Here is a 19,035-nt window from a genome sequence, read left to right as displayed (position 1 = left end):
CCCTAATGTCAACTAAGGTATCTGTATTTCCTCTTTAGACATTTCCTTTATTTCAGAGAAAGGGAGGCACCCATGGACTTAAGCTGAACTGAGCAGCATTGATGAGTAATTGCATTAGATCCTGGTCTTAGCTAATGAGAAACCTGGAAGAATTAACTATTAATAATAAGCTTTTTGTCTGCATTTGTTTTTTTATCTGGTGCTGAAGACTGAACCCAGGACCTTGTAAATCCAAGCAAGAGCTCCACACCGTGCCCTGGATCCACCCCTTGTTATGTTTTCTTTTTTCCTTTCTTCATTCCTTTCTCTTTCTTTCTTTTCTTCTGATGTTACATAGTGTGTGTAAGTGAGCCTGGGGTCTGCCAACCTGGTTTCACCCGTGAGCACTGGGGGTGCAGATTCATGCCAGGGATTCAAACTCAGGTCCTTAGACTGGGCAATAAGCACTTTACCTACTGAACCACCTACTGAACCACTTGGTTTTTATTTATTTGAATTTCTCGGTGCTGAAGACTGCAGCTGGAATCTTGTAAATGCTAAGCACGCACTCTACACTGAGCCAGACTTCCAGCCCTTCTTATCTCGTAAGTGGAAGACTGCCACAGTTTGAGTACAGTGTGCCTCTTCTGTTACTATGGTGGTATCCTGAGCAGACCTCCGGGGGGTGAAGAGATACTTAAAGGAGATTAACGTCTTTTTCCTGGGAGTGAGTTTATGCTCTGGATTCTGGATCAGTTATGAGTGAGCTGCCTGCAAAGCACGGCCACCTCGCTTTTATGGCCCTCTGCATAGGTCTTTCCCCTCTGAAAAGCTTAGATACGAAGTGTCCTTCAAAAGGTCCACTAGCAGGAGTCAATCCTTGAGAGCTGGTGGGACCACTAGGGGTCAGCCTCCCTCAGTGGATGAATTACTCCCCTGATGGAGCCAGGATTTAATAGCATTTTTGGGGAGGTGGTAGAAATTTCTAGAGGTGGGTGGGTCCTCTAGTCTAGTCTCTGGCAGTGTTCTGGGGGCACTGTTTTGTTTCTAGCCCTTTCCTGCTGGCTTTCTGCCTCCTGGGTGCCCAGGAGCATCAGGGCTAGCCAACGAGGAACTGAAGTCTTTGAGACAGCCGACAGTCTCTTCTCCTTCAAACCAGGCTTCCTAGGTAGTTGTCACAGAGAGGAAAGGTCTGACTGACTCAGCCTGACTTTCCCCTTGCTCTAAAATGTCACAAGGTCCTCTACCTCATGTGGATGCCAATGGTAGCCTTTGATTTTCCAGAACTGCGAGCCAAAGTATATTCTTTTGTTTCTCAAATTACTCAGCCCCAGATATTCCTCGCAGCAGCAGGACTGATAGGCTGAGTGAGGGACAGACAAATAAACAGAGGAACTCTATAGTTACAGCAATCTGAGGGCTCACTGGTAGCTGAACTCTTCCAGCTCAGTCAGAACCCAGAGTTTGTTAGGGAGACATGGACACAGGCTGTGTGGGGGGCAGAGGAGCAATTGAGAGGCATGCACACAGGGACCCCAGTTAACCCCTAAGGCAGATCTCTCTTTGCCTCTGTCTCTCTCTGCTCCCTTGCCCCCTTGATTTGGGACAGACTTTGCAATATTTACAGGAGCTGACCGACTCAGTCTGCATCGGCCTCCCGTGGTGACAGGGTGGATCTGCTCGCCCTACGGTCATCTCCTCCCCAGAGTGAAAAAGCACAAATGTGGTGGAGTCGGTGATGACGGAAACACGATTTCCAAAGGCCCGATGGACTTTGCCAGCCTTCTTCACCTCTAATTCACCTCCAAATTATAGAAGTATTTGGTTTGTAGTGCTTTTTCAAAATGTTCCAAAAAAGGGGCAGTTTGATCTCAAATCGTGCAGACAGCGATACAATGGTGGCTTATTAATCCACCAGAAGAAGCATCCTAGGCTTCGTTCTGGTTCTCCTTCACACTGGACATTCTAGACACTGCAGGTGCTCTTTTCATTGATGTAACAAAAATATCGACAGAAGCAACAAGAGGAGGCTTGCTTTTGGCTGACCGTGTAAGACACTAACAAGTCAGCGTGGTGGGGAAGGTGGGGCAGAGTTCATGCAAGTGGGAGTGTGTGGCCGGGGCTCCTCACATCTCAGCAGACCAGGTCAGAGATGGAACTGCATCCCCCAGACTGCATACACAGCTGGGCTGCAACCCCCAAGGGCCTTGACTAATGACTCACCTCTGTCAGCCACGCCTCTTGTCCCAGCTGTTTGACAACACCCACTAGTCACTAGCTGGGGACCAAGTGCCCATACAGAGGCACTTCAGATTCAAACCCTAACATTTCACGTCAAAAAGATGAAGGAAGTAAAGGGGCTTGGGCACGTGTTTCCTTAAATATCAAGCATGTTCTTTAGAACGTGAGCACAGGACTAGCAAGATGGCTCAGTGGGTAAAGGTGCCTGCTGCCAAGCTTGACGGCCCGAGTTTTATCCTTAGCACCAACATGGCGGAAGGAGAGAACCAACTCAACATGTCGTCCTCTGACCTCCCTCCACACTCCACACTCATGCTCTTCTCTCTCTCTCTCTCTCTCTCTCTCTCTCTCTCTCTCTCTCTCTCTCTCTCTCTCTCTCTCTCACACACACACACACACACACACACACACACACACACACACACACACAAAATGTAAAAAATTTAAAAAGGAGTGCATAGAGGTTTTCTAAAAACTAATTTTCTAGTTGCTACACTGTTGATTTCACTTTACACTTTTGTTTCACTATGCATCCTAGACCAGCCTCAAACTTCTGAGCACTCATGGTCTCCCTGCCTCAGTCTCTTTTTTTTTTTTTTTTTTTTTTTTTTGGTTTTTCGAGACAGGGTTTCTCTGTGTAGCTTTGCACCTTTCCTGGAACTTACTCTGTAGTCCAGGCTGGCCTCGAACTCACAGAGATCCGCCTGGCTCTGCCTCCCGAGTGCTGGGATTAAAGGCGTGCGCCACCAACGCCCGGCTCTGCCTCAGTCTCTTTAGCAGCAAGAACTAAGGTGCTTAGGGCATCTGGTAACACTCAGAGCAGAGAACTTGCTATGGCCCAGTCCTTTGTATAAGAGAGACCCAGGCTGTGAGCCGAAGGACACAGGTCATTCGAACTCACAACAAAGTCTATGCTCCTAATTGCAGACCCTCAAATCTGTGAAGGGGAAAGTGTAATTTGAATCAAACCAAGTAAGGAGTGTGTTAGCAGAACTGGGCATAAGGACACAGTGACTGCAAGTTCCAGGCACTCAGAAGACTGGGTCAGGAGGATTGCTTGAGCTCAAGGATTGTGATTTGCCAAATGTAGTGAACACACAGTGCTGACGGTGCTGAACTAAGTCTCTCCTGTGGAAATCAAGGCAGTCAAAATAGCTGGACTAAGTAAGGTTTGAAAGCTTAGAATTTTATATGTCACCCCAGGAAAGAAGAGCAATGCCCAAATAAATCTTTGAACATTTCCCCCATTCCCAATAGGTCAAGCTTCACATTGAGCAAAGAGAAGGATCAGGGCCCTCACTCTGGGAACCTTCTCATGTGAATGGTAAAGATAAGCACGTAGGTATTCTCAGTGATGTACACACAAAGAACCATCAAGGCACAGGGAGGTCATGGTGAGATATTTCCTATCGACATAATTGATGATAGCAAAATTATTACTAAGTAAAGGGACCTTGACCTTTGAAAAAGCATATGTTAACAATGAAATGGAGTAGCCGAATATTTAGCGAGCAGTCCTGATGGGATTCTGAACAGACTCAGGGCAGGAACCTGTCTGAGAGGTTTTAGCTCTGGCTAGGCAACAGGTGCATGCTACCTTTACCCCCATATGTGGACTCACTTTCAGACAGCTCGCAGAAACCACGCAGTCATCTTTTAACTTCACCACAAAGCCTGGTTAGGAAGCTGTGCTCCACAGTAGTTCAACTTTAAGTCATTTCCCCTCAGAGTAAAACTCACAGAAAGAGACAAATGAAGCAGCATTTACTGAAAACAAGCAGATGGATCAAGAAATCCCACAGCAACTGTCTACTCTAAAATTTCAGGGCTGGAGTTGCAGTTCAGTGGTAACGTGCTTGCCTAGCAGGTACAAGACTCTGGGTGAAACCACCAGTGTGGGAGGGAGGGAAGGAGGGAGGATGGAGGGGAGGGAAGATAGGGAGGAAGGAGGGGAGGAGGGAGGATGGGCAGGGAGGAAGGAGGGGAGGGAGGATGGGGAGGAAGGAAGGGAAAGAGAGGAGGGAAGGAGAAAAAGAGGGGAAAGGTGGAGAGGGAAACAAGAAAGGAAGGGGGAGTGAGGAAGTTAGGAAGGAAGGAAGGGAGGGAGGGAGGGATGGAGGGAGGGAGGGAGGAAAAAAAGAAAATTTCTAAGTGTTCAAATCAGTCATCCATCTTTGGCTGTTGAAATGGCCTGTCAAGACCAACAACCTGAGTTCAATCCCAGGACCCACATAATGGAAGGAAAGAGTGATTTCTGCAAGTTGTCCACTGGCCTCCACATGTACTCTGTGGCACACGTGTAAGTACACACGCACGCGCGCGCACACACACACACACACACACACATAAGTAAATGAAATAAAAACTTAGAAAAAAGCAATTCATATTTCCTACAAAACACGCCCAACTTAGAGTCTAATCTCAAAGACAAAGCTCTTCTGTGGGAATTTATCTGCCTTCGTCCTGTTTATTTAACTCAGACAGTCGGAGAATGGTTGGACCTGCAGTTTGAACCACATGTTTCTGTCAGAGAAAGAGGCAAGATCTCTAGCATCCCTGCGTAGCCTGGCGCAGCAAGTCGGCATCCCTCCCCAATACTGCCCGCCAATCACCAGAGGGGCTGACCTACCTTTCTTTGATTGACATGGTTTTGCTGGGTGAATCCAGGAGAGTCTCGCCCACTGGCACTCTGACCTCTCCGGCAGCGAACATGGCACAGGGGCTCTTGAAGAGCTTCTCTGCCAGCTGCTCAGAGGGATCCTGCTGCTTCCAGGACCCCGAGGTTGCTGTCTGAAGAGAGGCTTTCCCAGCAGCTGGCTCTGTCTGCTCAGAAGCAGGTTCTCCAAACTCTGCTGCTGGAGACAGTGAGTGGAGTCAGCACCACGCCCCCAGCAAGCATCTTTCCGGCTCCCCATGGCCCCAGAGTGCAGCTCCCGAGTCACGCTTCGGCGCGTGGCAGGTTACCCAGGCCAGTGGGGAGTATGCAGACCTGAAGCACTGCTCACCAAGACAGACAGCTAGCCTGTGCCATCTGTGTCCCACAATGGAACTGATCTCTCGGATCAGTACAGTGCATCTTCATTTCTAGCACGCTGCACTCACAACCCAAGCCCATCTCAGCCTACATACTAACAGTGTGTGTGAATGGAAGCTGCCGGGTCTCCTATGCAGACAACGCACTAATCCCGATGGTCAGGATGCATGCAGAGTCTGGAAAGCACACTGGTTCGAGTCCTTATTTCCTGGGCTGACTGGGTGCAGGACATTTGTGCCATCAACTTCATAAAAGGGCCAACACAGCTAAGGAGCTCAGAAGGCTACTGTGTGAGTTAATGTCACTGAAGTTACCTGAAACCCTTATCAAGGGCTGCTGAGAACTGCAGCCAATTTGCTGCTGTAGGCTGTATCAGTTCACTGACTGTGTCAGATTTGAGGGGAAGAGAGGTCTGGGGAAAGGGGTATGACTCACTGAACTTGGGTCCATTCTAGTGATAAACTCTCGAGATGTAATTAACAGGAGCCACCATGAACACATGCAGCAAGTCCGTCGGACCGCAGAGCCCTTAGGAAGCCCGGGAGCTGCAGGGCCTTACCTTTGAGTGAGAACTTTCTCATGACATTCTCCACATCTACGTTCTCCTCCGAGGTCTGCTTATCCTTCAGGTCCAGATTCTCTTGCAAACTGCTTTTAGCAATGGAAAATTCCTTTAGCTCCTCACCAGGGTGGGTGACAGGAGGATGACCTAGCTCTAAGCTTCCCCTCCTCAGAATGGCATGTTTAGGCTCCTTCTGGCCGTCACCCTCTCTGACTCGGCCAAGGACAGGGTAGGAGGACTCGGCTTCGTCCTCGAAGGCTCTGTATGTTTGAATGCCACTGTCTACTGCAGTCGGCGCTTTCTTGCTTTCTGTCTCTCCACACTCCCCCAGCATTCCTTTGCTCCCACTGTGCTCTGCCAAAGGCTGCCAGGCTTGCGGTTTCAGAATGCTTCTCACTGGAGAGTCTGAGTTTTCCACGGGAGAAGGAAACTTGTGGTCAGTGGGACTTGTGCTGTCAACAGACGGCTTCGCCCGAAGGTCCCCTGCGTATGTGGGGGCGATTGCAGAGGCCACGGTAGAAACGGATGTGTTCACAGTGGGGGTGAAGGAGATGAGCTTCCCACTCTGCACCTGGGAGGACACAGGTTAGGGACACCGTCATCTGAGGGGACTGGCAGTGGGGGGCATCATATACCTGCAGCATAGCTTCCTGGCTCATGGTGCTGGAAAACCAGCCTGCGTGGTTACACACCCCGAATACATCACAAACAAGCCTTCTGGGGAAGCTGCTTGCCTCTGCTCTTAGAGCCTACCCAAATGGACTCATTCCAAGCAAATTATGAAAATGACAGAAGAAAAACAAACTTGGGTATGGTTCCTCCTTTGGGATGAGAAGGTGAAGAACCCAGGTACAAGTCCACCTGTTGACCCTGTCCTATCACGAACCCAAAAGCAGTGCTGTGCTGCTGTATTCAAAGAACCACACACACACACACACACACACACACACACACACACACACACACTCACACACTCACCTGCTCCACCTCTCCAAGCGTGACCGGCTGAGTCTGATACCTCGCGTTCATCCTTCTCTGCCGCACGTCTATTCTGTTTCGGGTGGAAATGGCTTTGGAGACTGGCTGGGACAATTTGTTAAACAAGGCCAATTTCTCTGCTAAGCTCAGAGTGGAGGAATCAGGTTCACCTGGTTCGGCAGACTCTCTGCCCTCATTTGCCTGGTCCCTGGCTAAAGCCTTTTGGTGAGCAGACGCTTGTAACCTAGAGGGAAGGCAGGAAAAGTCACTAATATAGAGAAAAACAAACGAAAGCCCACTACCAATTCACATATTAACTGTCTTAAAGATGTCGCTTATTTAGTAAAGGGCTGAATTCCCTCCATGGATTCGGGAGGGGGCAGGCAATGTTTAGTGGGTAAACAAAGCAGTGAGTGGCAGGGTCAGTTTGGGACACCAGCACCGACAGTTCTAGGACAGGCAGACTTTTAGCTCTGAATCATTTCTATAAAGGAAATGAAGGAACCAATGTCAGCCTGGATCTAGCTTCCTACAGAGAAATCCCAGATGGTTCCGATCACAGGGACTAAAGGTAAAGGCAGAAAAATCATTACCCAGGTCAAACATCCTCTATAGATGCTGCTCAGGAGGTGATATCTTCATTTTGAATAGTTAGGGACAATATGGTCTCCTGACAATGACATTCTGCAAAGCAGGTTTTTGTTTGTCAAACATGTGGCTTTTAAATATACGTCTGTCCCAGGTTTCTACCAATTTTCAGAAGTTACTTACATCTAATTCTCAGTAACTTGGGAGTTGAAGAAAATTTCAGGTTATTAAACATCCCCCGATTCCTGACTGGGACTACAGAGGCAGTACAGTGGTGGGAGAGATCCTGCTTAGTATGTGCAAAGCCTGGGGTCTGATGCTCAGCCCCACAAAATAACAACAAGAGTAATAACAATAGCTTCCACTGCTAGGAGAGGAGGCTTCCAGCCCAGGAGGTCAACGAGATTCTCAAAAGGTCTCCAAGACCATATTGCCTCTGTCCTGGGAATGCTGTTCTAATGAGAAGGATATTCAGCCTTCTTTATTAATCACTTATTAATTCAGTCTCTTATTAATCACTGGTAACCAGGCATAGACCCGAGGTCAGTCTCTGTGGCCAGACACATCACGAGGACGGTGAGTGAGCAAGGCTGCCTGAGGATTGGAGCCCTCCAGGGGTCAGAGAGAACAAACTGGGAGGGCCAAAATGTCTCTCTCAAGACAGCCCTGCTTCTGGATCAGGCAGTGTATTCTAGCTCGGTCATTTCATGTCTCTGAGCCTTAAGTTTAGCTCATCATAGTTAAGACAAAGGGGATATTTATATGGTTTAAGAACATAATTTTTGACACATCACAGTTTAAAACTGAATCCTATTATATATCTACAACTGATCCTAAAATCTTATAGCACTGTTTCTCTTCTCTTCAAATTAGAAAACAGAAGTATTTGGTTTTAGTATGGATTTATGTGTACACATATTTAAAAATAACTAGATCTTACCAACATTTCAATAGTCATGTTAATGCTCCATTTTTAAATTACCTGTTAGTATTTTAGAAGAAAAATAAAGGTTTTTTTATGTAAGAAAAATGTATAAGTGGGTTAGTGTGATCCTAGCACCCACACAGGAAACAGGCAGATGGACGACACATTTCTCACACAGTCACAGAATTAATGGTACCTCGTGCTATGACAGGACCAAACATCAAACATTTCCGGGACACTCACTGCACTGACTTGTTTGTCAAACACAAGAAAGGCATTCAAGGCTTCCAGATGCACCCGCTGCCCAGCACCTTGGCACTGGGTGCTACATGCAGCTGTGTGTGTCCGGTACCTGGCAGGCTGCACAGCGCTCCTAGCTACAGTGAGGCTAGGAAGTCTTGCCATGACAGGGTGGGTGCCCCCAGAACGCGAAGCAGGGATAGGTTCACTTTAAAAGCAATGGCCATAGGAGGAGCGTTCATGAGGAGAGAGAAGAAAAGAGGCATTAAGGAAGGCATAGCAGTAAATCCAGAAATGCAAAAACCAAATATTTCACCGAAAATATTTGCTAAACACTGTGAGGGGAAAACGAGTCACAAAGGAACTTGGGAAAGCAATACAGATGGAGGGAACAGAGGCAGAGGCTGTCCAGAGTAAATGGGACAAGCAGAGGCGGAAGCTTGAGAAAGGGTCAACTCAGACAAACAGCCTCATTTTAAGAAGTCGTTTAAAAAGCTAGTGTCAACCATAGCCGGTCAGGAGATTCCGGCCACAGTTTAGAATGTTCTTCTCAGTGTAGCTTTTAGAAGCATCAGTGACCTCGTCAACCAATAAGCCCATCAAAGTAGACCCACTGAGCCTGGCCAGCCAGTTACTCCCCCTCTCTTCTGGTTTTGTTTCCATGGGTGTCTGTTTCACAGTGTTTACCAGCCAATCCAAGAAATTACATTTTCAACAAATGGATATGCGAGGAGTCTTGGGTAAGTACACAGATGTGCTTGTCTATAAACACATCAAGACAACGAGGAGCCTGAGGCACTTGTCCAGCATGCAGAGGCTGTGTGACCCCCTAGGACTCTTAAAATTGAACACTTGGAGAAGAAAGTGGAGGCTGGCCACCTCACAGCAGGTTCCAATAGCAAGCCTGCAGACAGAGGTTCTGTGAGAGGCCAACGCTCCACAGAAATGTTTTTTAAAACAAACAGTCTCAGTTGACTGGAGCTGCTAACTTTGAATGAACCAGTCAAGGCACACCTGAGCACACCTGAGCAGACTGCCCAAACGCAGGCTTCCTGGAAAGTGTCCAACTGCCAATTAGTTTTTAGACACTTTGGTGATGGTTTAAAACAAAGTAAATGCGTATCTCTTCGAGGTATGCGCTAAAATGTTTAAGGATGGAACGTCTGGGGTGTGGCTGAAGATAATGCATGCGGAGGAAGACAGCCGAGGAGCTGATAACCATGAAGCTGAGGTTCACTGGAGTTCACCTCCTTTCATGTTTTATATTTTCACTGTGAAAGATAAAACACGAGGATAAAAGCACTTCAGAGGTAACCCTGGGACCTACAACAGGTACCTCCCACGACTGTTGAAATAGCAGAAATCAAAAACAAGTATGAAACGTGTGCCTCTCTACGGCTCCTCGCGAAACTGCCTGATCTTTGTGGAAAATTCTCGAATCTCCCTTTAAAGATGACAGCACAGGCCAGGCTAAGAACGCCCCCCAGAGACGCACGTGGCTGCGATGACCACTTCCTCCGTGGTGATGGGCTGGGTGTGAGACCGGTCCTGCAGGCGGCGCAGCCTTTGCTCCACAGCCGCGTTTCTCGAACGTCTCTTTGGGACGTTGTGTTCATCAAATGATTTCTCCATTTCCTGCAGTTAGGAAACATTGTAGAATCCCCCATGAATTCAAAGAAAAACAGCTAGGGTAACAAAACGTCTGTCTGCTACTCTTCCGAAGGATCCGTAGGAGGAGACACCAGAGAGAGGCCCCTGCCATCAGAAGTGAAGACTTCAGGCTGGAGCAGCTGGGTGGTCAAAACCAGCCAAAGCAGATCCTGAAGCTTAGTTCTAGATGGTCTGCATTAAGGGCTTGGCCCCCAGCTTGGTACTGGTGGAATGTAAGAGGTGGGGCTGAGAGCAAGGTCATCAGCCCCCCAAAAGGATCCCAGAATCCTGTCTCTTCCACTCCTCTTCATCCCTGCCACCAGGTGGGGAGCAGCTTCCTCCACCATCTGCTCCTGTCAGGGAGTGCTACCTCATCACAGGCCCAAAGCAACCGGGCCAGCTGCTCACAGAGTAGAACCTCTGAAGTACTGTGTAGAGATAAACTTCTTTTTTTAGAAAGTGTGATAGCCTCAGCTGTTCTGTTACAGTAAAGGGACACTGACTAACACAGCACAGGAAGAGAAGAACAGGACCGGCAGGTGAGGAGGACACCGAGGCTCCCAGAAGTGTGAGAAGTACTGAGCATCTTCCTCTTAGGGTTACCGTCTCTAAGCAAACCATTTGGCACACCTTACCCTGAAAAGCAACCTCTTGGCAGAGACACTCAGCTTGGCCCGTTCATCTACCTTTTCTTCATCTGTAAAAAGCCATGAAAGAAAAACTGACCATCATTAGGAAGCATGGGCTTCATCTCTGAAAGGCTTTCAAGACTGACCCGGCCATCCCTTGGATCCAGGAGGAGGTGAACCGCCATCCCAACTGGGAAGTCTCCCCTTGTGAGGAGCTCATGCTTCCTCACCACAATTCAAACCAAACTGTGGCCAGATGGTGATGTTTACTGTAGTAGTCTGGCTAAGAGGATTTAAGAAGGGACCTTAGGAACAGACTGCCTTGCTGAGGCATGGTGGCAGTCACCAGTAAAATCCACTTCTTTCATCACAATGGCTGTTTCATATTGCTTACAGAACAAGCCTCTTCATTTCTATCAAAAGCAAAGGGAAGGCTTATCTGAAATTTCCAGCTAGGGTTCGTGGCAAGGCAATTTTGGAAGACAGCGAGAAAGTGACAGGCTCCAGGTTTCATTTCCTGCAAAGCCCCGGATCTTAGGTCTTCAATCTAATCTGGACAAGACACGGAAGAATAAAAAGAAGAGATACTTGCCTTCAACCATTGGCATGTCTGAACCCGAAGGGTACCTAGGAAAGACAGGAACAGATAATGACGATGATTAGTGGTGGGCACACAAGCTCCATATGAAACAAGATGCACGTGAACTATCTGGAAGACTTGGCTGGAGCTACAAACAGTTGTGAGCGGACACTGTGGAGCGTGTACACACAACCCCAGCTTGGTGCACACCTTGTGGAGAAAAAGTGGTACTGACAGGAAGTCATTATGTGAGACTGAGGGCACATTTCTGGTGAACCTTATAATTTCTATACATTTGCATATGATGATGCCATACAAAATGTAAATATAAGAAGTAAGCTGCTTATAAGATGAATACAAAATTCCTAAGCCCCGTGGCAGATGCTCAATTCAGATGCCGGTTTAATAAAAGCACTAAAAATGAAAAGCACTAACTGAAGACACGTGTTTCTCCTCACCTGATCTGCAGGCAGTTTAAAACTGTAGAGTTATAGTAGTTAGAAAAAGCAACATTCTTTGGAAATACATGTCAGTAAATAAAATAAGTATCCTTACGGCTGAGCTGGAACAATCCTGGAGTCCTAGAATCCTATGCAAATAGCATCAAGCTCACCAGGGCAGTGAGAACCCCATGCTTGAGTTGCTAGAAGTATACACACACATGCCTACCTATCCGACTCCTTTCGCTCTGCTGAGGTTATAGGTTGAGTTCTAAATCGCTCAGAGGTTTTCCTACTTTCACCAGGAGAAAGATAGCGTCTTGGTTTCCGAGACCCTCTCTCCCGTTCCGTGGGCAAGCCAATTCCTTCAGCTGACCTCTCAACCCGGGATTGGCTTTTAGGACCACAGGGCAGTGAGGGTAAAACAGGGAGGAGAGAGGGAGGGAGGAAGAAGAGAGAGAGAGAGAGAGAGAGAGAGAGAGAGAGAGAGAGAGAGAGAGAGAGAGAAGGTTTATGCATCTCAGTGTAAGACACAGCGCTAGGTTCTACATGCTGCTACCATGCGCATCACATCTGCAGGTGGAACATTCCAGAGACCCATTCCTCCAGATCCCAATTAGTAGGCAGAAGCAGAATGGTAGTGTGTGAGCCATTTCCGGTACACTCTGCCCTGCACACGCTTGTGAGCTAAGCTAACAGGACACACACCACAGGTGGAGATGTGAATCGTCTGCCAAGGACGTGCAAGTGACATATTGGAAGGATGTTGGGAACATCACCTACAGTTCAGGTTTCTTGTTGGCTCTGGCTGACTCCAGAAACATATTTCGGAGCTGAGCGACGGAGACTCTGGTGTCCAGCATGCTAGCTTCTGCACCAGACCCTTCTGCCCTGGAACTCGGCAGCTCCAGCTCCTGCTTTGGGGCTGCGTCCTTATTGTGTCTGAGGGCCTGAAGCTGAGGGGGACCCGTGTAATCCGACAGGGACCGGGCCAAAACCTTGCGCTTCTTTGGCGAGGCCTCTTTTGTGTGACTGGTCAATGTGGCATCTTGGGACACGGGACCACTCTGCATATACAGAACCATTTCACTCCGGCCAATTCTCTGAGTGGGCTGGTGTTGAACTCGCCGCCCCCTCTCAGGTTCTACAGTGATGGAGCGAACCCTGGGCTCATCTAAATCTTCATGACCAGAGGGGTCTTCGTGGCCTCTCACAAGCCTGCCATCTTCGGAGGTCAAGAGGGATTTGGGGCTCCTCTCCAGAGGTTCAGGGGGAGGCACATCTTTCGCTTTTGATTCACAAATGTGGAGCTCTGGAGCGTCCCTCAACCCACCTTCTAGAATCTTCAGGGTGGTAGATTTTATGACATTTGGGGTGGCTGACCCCACCCAGCTGGATTCAGATGCGCTTTCTGGGGTGTCCACGGTCACCAGCTTGATGGCATGAACAGGGTCAGCTGGCAGGACACAGCTCCGGCTTGGCCGTAGTGAGCTCACTACCTTGCTGGTGACCCTATCAAAGGCGGAGCTTTCTGACTGGATGGACAGGAAATGCGCTGGTCCTGGTCTCCTCTGAGTTAAGTGCTCTGAGGTGAGTTCAGGGCTGCTGCGAGCACTCTCCTCCTTCACCAATTTTTCTCTAACTTTAACTCTTAAGAAAAAAACAGGATTTATGTTGCCATGTGTAGTCATCACCGAAGGGGAAGGAAGCATGCACAGACCATGGATGGCATTGGAGCCAATGCAGAGAGAACAATGTGCGAAAACACATTCGGGCATTGAACACGGACACCTAGTACTTGCCACTGACATGGAGTGAAATCTCCAAATTTGCACTCATATTCTAGTGTGGCCCAAAAGTTCCATCCCCTGTTAAGCTGAGAGTCACATGCTATCCTGAGGGAGAATGGGCTTACTCTAACGAAACCCCTGGCAGCCCCAGGAAGCTTCATTCATATACATCACTGTAAGCATTAGTGTGAAGGAAGCAATGCCTAGGTCAGGACTCTGTGCAAGTCCAGACTCAGGTGTGGGCTGTGAGGGGTGGCTGGCTGCTCCAAGGAAACACTCTTGGAGGAGACACAGCCACTTCACTGTCCACTGGATATGTGGGCATTTGTGATTACTTAAGCTTTCTACTGAGCTCCATTGCTTAAGTTACCTCTTGAAGCACTGAGCACATACTCACGACCATACCGCCACAGGAATGTTAGGAAGAAGGCATTTGTTAAGAGACTTAAGAGACTCGTGAGCCCTTATCTCCCTCCCACTGATGCTACACCCTAATTAAAAACCAACTTAAAGAGGGATTGTTTTTTTGTTGTTTCTGATTTTTAACTATTTGAGAGCAAGACTGGAAAAGAAGTCAAAAGCTTCGGACCATTTCTCATCTGCAGAAGCCCGCTAATCAAGAACCCTGGCTGGGGGACCTTACCTGTCCATCCCAGACCCAGTGCTTTGCCTTTCAAGTGGAAACAGCGAGCTTGCAAGGAGGGTGCTGCCTGGCCTGTGTGAGGCCCTGTATTTGGTCCCCACCACAGGGAAAGAAAGGACTAGTGCCACGAGGTGCGGAGGCTTTTGGAGAGCTCATGCCTTCCTCCTCAGCCAAATGACACATTCAACAAGAGAAGCACCCCTTCTGTTACCTTTTGAAATACCACTCGGCGTAGTGCAAAAGGGAAAACCACTGACCAGGTCCAACTCTCAGAAACTGCACACGGCTTTTTGGAGAGGGGGAAGAGATTTCTTGGGAAAACGTAAAGCTTCCATTTCACTTAGGTGAGTGAGCAAAAGTGACTGTTTGTAATAATCACATTATAGAATCGCCCGGTTTAGCCGTAGTTTGCCGTATCAAATTCATAAAACAAGCTCTGCTTTCAAACGGGACATCATCGGTAGAGTTCCCCAAGGAAACACTGAAGACACCCATAAAGGTAGTTACTGTGAGTGTTTGGAAAAAGCACTCGGAGCTACGGCTTCTCCGAGACAGCCGCAGTGGAGGCCGCTGCTCAGAAGGCTGCAGCTCAGTCAAGCTCCCCTGTGGAGTGTGTGCTCCTTATCCGAGGCGATCTCAAGAGAACAAAGTCACGGTCAGAAACTCAATACGGGGGACCTTTGTCCGGCCAGTGACTTGCTCATTCTTAATTTCTCCGCCTCTCCCCTTCACGAAATGATTGGAGTGTTTGTCTGTTATAGGTCGCATGCCCTAAATTTAACTAGTGAAAATTAGCTACTGGTTTAGAAACAAGGAAACCGGAGCTGGTGCAGAAAAGGGAAGTGGGCGGGGCAGGAGGGCCCAGAGGAGGTGTTCGATATTGCCCCCTGTTGGCCAGTTCTGTAGTGAGTTGGTGAGAAAGTGAGCAAGCAAGGAAGTGAGTGCCTTATGACAGAGACAAAGGGAAGCGAACCAGGAAGGAGAGGAAGTGTCGATGTCGACAGGGCCATCTGGGAACAGATATGATTAGGAAGCAGCTTGTTTTTGAACACATGGTTCTCAGAGGCCTGTCCAACAGGGAGAGGAATGCGAGGGTTAGTTAAGTGTGGCAGAGCAAGGAGAGGAGACGGGGTAGGAGGACATCCGCCATGCATCAGCCACACACTTCCAACCTGGGATGTACCTGGAAGGCCAGTTGATAAGTGAAGGTGTATCCCCTTCGGCATCTTTCTGCAGAAACCACTCATGGGTGGCCTTCCCTGTACTACCATGCACAAGAAACAAAACTTTAGGACATTGCTATAAAAATGCCGATGCCCATGCCCACATCATTTTACTATAAGCAAAACCCAAAGGTTGCTTTTAGTTAAGATGCTCAAGCTGGCTTTTGAAAAGACATAATGTACATGGTGCCCTTAGAGTTTACACTGACTTCTTGGAATATCTTGGTCATTTGGCTCACCACAAAACTCAAGAAGTGAAAACAAATAAATCTAAGGCCACTAGAGAAAATGGGTTTAGTCACTGACAGGAGTCTGTTATAGTCACACTCGGTTCATACTTATGAGAAGTTGGAATTCAAATACAAGGCAACTCAACTTCCATAAATTTCACAGAGGCACACATGTAAACAGACAAATGAAAAAAGTGTCCATGCGAAAGGATAAACACCAAACAAAGAGTGAATCTTTTGTCTGCTGTTACACGCTTCCTTTTTATCCTTTTTTTTTTGTATCAGTTACAAATGTCAATTTGTTGTCAACAGGCAACAGGGTGAGAAAGGGCTTCATCCTAATCATGAAAAGGTTTTGCATCCCGTTAAGGTAGCATCCAACTTACACACTTGTTCCTTAACACTCAGTCACACACAATGTAAGGTGGAATGTATCAGTGTCATTAAGACCAAGCTGAGATACCTTTGGTTAAAATTATAGGCGAGGAAAGCCTGCTAATGTAAAGTAGCTACAGGAAGAATAACCATGCCACAGACTGTATCTTCTTAGGATTTACAAAGAAAAAACAGAAAGCCTCCCCTGAATTCATGCAGTAGCCGTGGATGAACTTGAATGGCTGTTACTCCTGCCTCAACCTCCCAAGTCCCAGGATTATAGGCATGAACCACCACTGTACAAACCAGCTCACGCCGTGCTGGGGATTGAACCTGGACTTTGTGCATACTAGGTAAGCACTCTACCAACTGAGTTATATTCTACAGACTTAAAATTTATTTTGGGGGCTGTTAGGAGTGAGCCAAGACCCTGTTGTGCAGAGGCCACCTCCACTGGGAGAGGGCTCTGGAGTCACTGGGGACAGAACAAGGAAGCAGTAACTCCAGACCAATGGATTCGTCTTTGGATGTGATTGGACAGTGGAGAATTGTATTCCCAGGTTGAGGAACTCCCCGTGTTTAGTCAGCCAGAGCTACCCAGTGAAACACTGTTTCAAAAGTCAAAGAAAACAAACAAAAGCTGGGTGACAGTGAAGCCTCACGCAGCTCTGATTATAGAAGGTGGTACTCTATCACATCATTCAGTTTAGCCAACTGATGACAGTCGCCTGTGTGGGAGATGGCTGCTTTGCACACAAGCATGGGTACAGCAATGGCCACAGTCCTAGGCACAACTGACATTGGAAATCTCACTTGCACACATCGACTTCTATGTTACAGGCTGGCATTTTAGGAACCGTATTTGTATTTAATTCAATGGAACTGCCACTTGCCAGTAAGGACAGAATTAAATGAAACCCCAAAAGGAACGAGTTAATCTCTATTAGCAGCCAAAGTTGGTGGGATGAGGTTGGACAGCAGATATTTGGTATAGTAGGGAAATGAACATAATTTTACTCGTAACAGAATGGATCTGTGAGGAGCAGCAGAAGGCTTCTCTTTAGAGAATGGATCTGAGACCTGCTTCCTGGGCTCTGCCCTGATGTCCACAGGACACGGTAGAGAGCTGCTGGCCAGAGCTGATGGGAGTTGAGGCAAGATGAATGCCAGGCACTACACTTTGCTGCAGACATCTCTACAGGACATGGACAGATGAGCAGCAACCAGAACCATGAGGACCGGAGGCTCTGGAGATTTTTTTCAGGACTCAAAGCTCTCATTAGGAGATGTGCAAACAGTGAGGGGAGAACTCCTGTGTCCAGCCTCTGCTCTACCTTCCTGGGCTAGCATATGTTGTTGTTTCATCCCCGAATGAGGCAACCAATGGGGCAGATACAAGCTCACACTCGGGCTAACCTGACATGTGTCATTGAGCTCCTGGTATGTGCAGAATAGGAAGCTAGATTAGCTCTGAGAAGTAACAAAGAAAAGTCAGGTCATCAAACTCCAGCACTGTAACAGGCAAGAGAGATATGACTGTAATCCCAGCACGCCAGAGGCAGAGATGGGCAGATCTCTGCAAGTTCTCAAGGCCAGCCTGGTCTACATAGGGAATGCTACCCTGTCTCAGGGCAGGGGGTATGATTTACTAGTCCCCAGGTACCCATGGCAAGCCTTGTCTAAGTCATAACCCACCAAAGGTAACTCTTTTCAGGTCAAGTTTCAGTTCTGTTCTCCATGACCTCTCCACTGTCGGGTTAGAGTCACCCAGGACACAATCTGGGAGACACAGTGCTGGAGAAGGACTGGGGTGCAGTAATGAAGAAGTAATGAACGAGGCTTTTCTGGAGAGTCAGCTCTGAGAACAGGGTATTGAATTTCACTCTCCTCCTTTTAGTTACATGACTCACATGGGGTGACGGATGATGCTCAGGCACACAACAGCTGGGGACCCCAGGTCGAGAGCATCTGCATTTGCCCTCACAGAATAACAACTATGTGCTTCTGTCTGTCTGTCTCTTAATAAGGAAATAAGAGCTGCATAAAGGATTAAACAAGAGTTTGGGGTTCAGGACTTTGGTGGGAGCTGGAGTTCATATTTTTTAAGGCGGAAAAAGTCCACAAGATTATCCACCACACTGATAACAATATTGTTGGTTAAAAAGTAGTGTGCTTTTGTTTCCACACTCACTCTTTGCCGAATTCACAAGCCGTGGTTCATCCTGGGAACAGCCTTCTTCACATGATGCAAACCTTGAAGTCCCAAGGGTTTGGAAGTATCCAAAAAGTGGGGCTGGGCCTGCCTTACAGTGCCCCAGTTCCTTAGAATGTGTATATAGTCTTCATTTTCTTCACAATAAAGTGTGCATCAATGCCCAAGCTCATGATAGGATGAGCTAAGGACCTTACAGCATCCATCCCTCTATCCAACATTTAACATAAAAACCTTCTTGATCATTTTATGGAATACTTAAAACTTCCAAAACAAATATATATTGCCCCAAACTGTTATTTCACTAGTAATATTTCAGATTGTTCCCATACAAGGAAGAGACATCAAACAGGTGTTGTATGGGAATCTGAGATTAGTCTTCCTTTTCCTGCATGACCTATTTTTATTCCTAAGTCAGCATCTGTTGGGATTCTTTGTTCTACATACAAATCATATGAAGGGGGCCAGCTGGCTGGCAGGGCAGTTCGGTAGGTAAAGGCACTGGCCATCAAGCTTGATGACCCAAGTCTGACCACCAGGACCCACATGGTGGAAGGAGAGAACTGACCCCTGCAAGTTATCCCTTGACCTCCACAAGCGCAACACACCACACCAGGAATGCACATATTCACATATATGCACACACAGAATAAGTAAATGAAATAGGAACAGGATTTCCTTTGATATAAATAGCCAAACCAAGCACAGCGCTTCTA

At 47.6% G+C, this 19,035-nt stretch overlaps 1 protein-coding gene across 1 annotated transcript in view; it reads right to left on the bottom strand.

Moving 5' to 3' along the window:
- Svil (supervillin) overlaps window positions 1-19,035 on the bottom strand; it is a 207,153-nt gene that overhangs the window by 53,446 nt on the left and 134,672 nt on the right. The window contains exons 8-17 of the mRNA XM_059263727.1: window positions 15,463-15,543; window positions 12,630-13,496; window positions 12,076-12,240; window positions 11,419-11,453; window positions 10,833-10,894; window positions 10,043-10,182; window positions 8,660-8,755; window positions 6,795-7,038; window positions 5,814-6,387; window positions 4,850-5,075 (exon numbers count right to left, since the gene is read on the bottom strand). Coding sequence (XP_059119710.1) covers window positions 4,850-5,075; window positions 5,814-6,387; window positions 6,795-7,038; window positions 8,660-8,755; window positions 10,043-10,182; window positions 10,833-10,894; window positions 11,419-11,453; window positions 12,076-12,240; window positions 12,630-13,496; window positions 15,463-15,543 — 2,490 coding nt within the window. The remainder of the gene's footprint in view (window positions 1-4,849; window positions 5,076-5,813; window positions 6,388-6,794; window positions 7,039-8,659; window positions 8,756-10,042; window positions 10,183-10,832; window positions 10,895-11,418; window positions 11,454-12,075; window positions 12,241-12,629; window positions 13,497-15,462; window positions 15,544-19,035) is intronic.

This window comes from Peromyscus eremicus, chromosome 5, assembly GCF_949786415.1.
Source record: "Peromyscus eremicus chromosome 5, PerEre_H2_v1, whole genome shotgun sequence".
Lineage (NCBI taxonomy): Eukaryota > Metazoa > Chordata > Mammalia > Rodentia > Cricetidae > Peromyscus > Peromyscus eremicus.
Note: the sequence above shows the minus strand (reverse complement) of the source record. Positions and strands in the feature narration are given on the sequence as shown.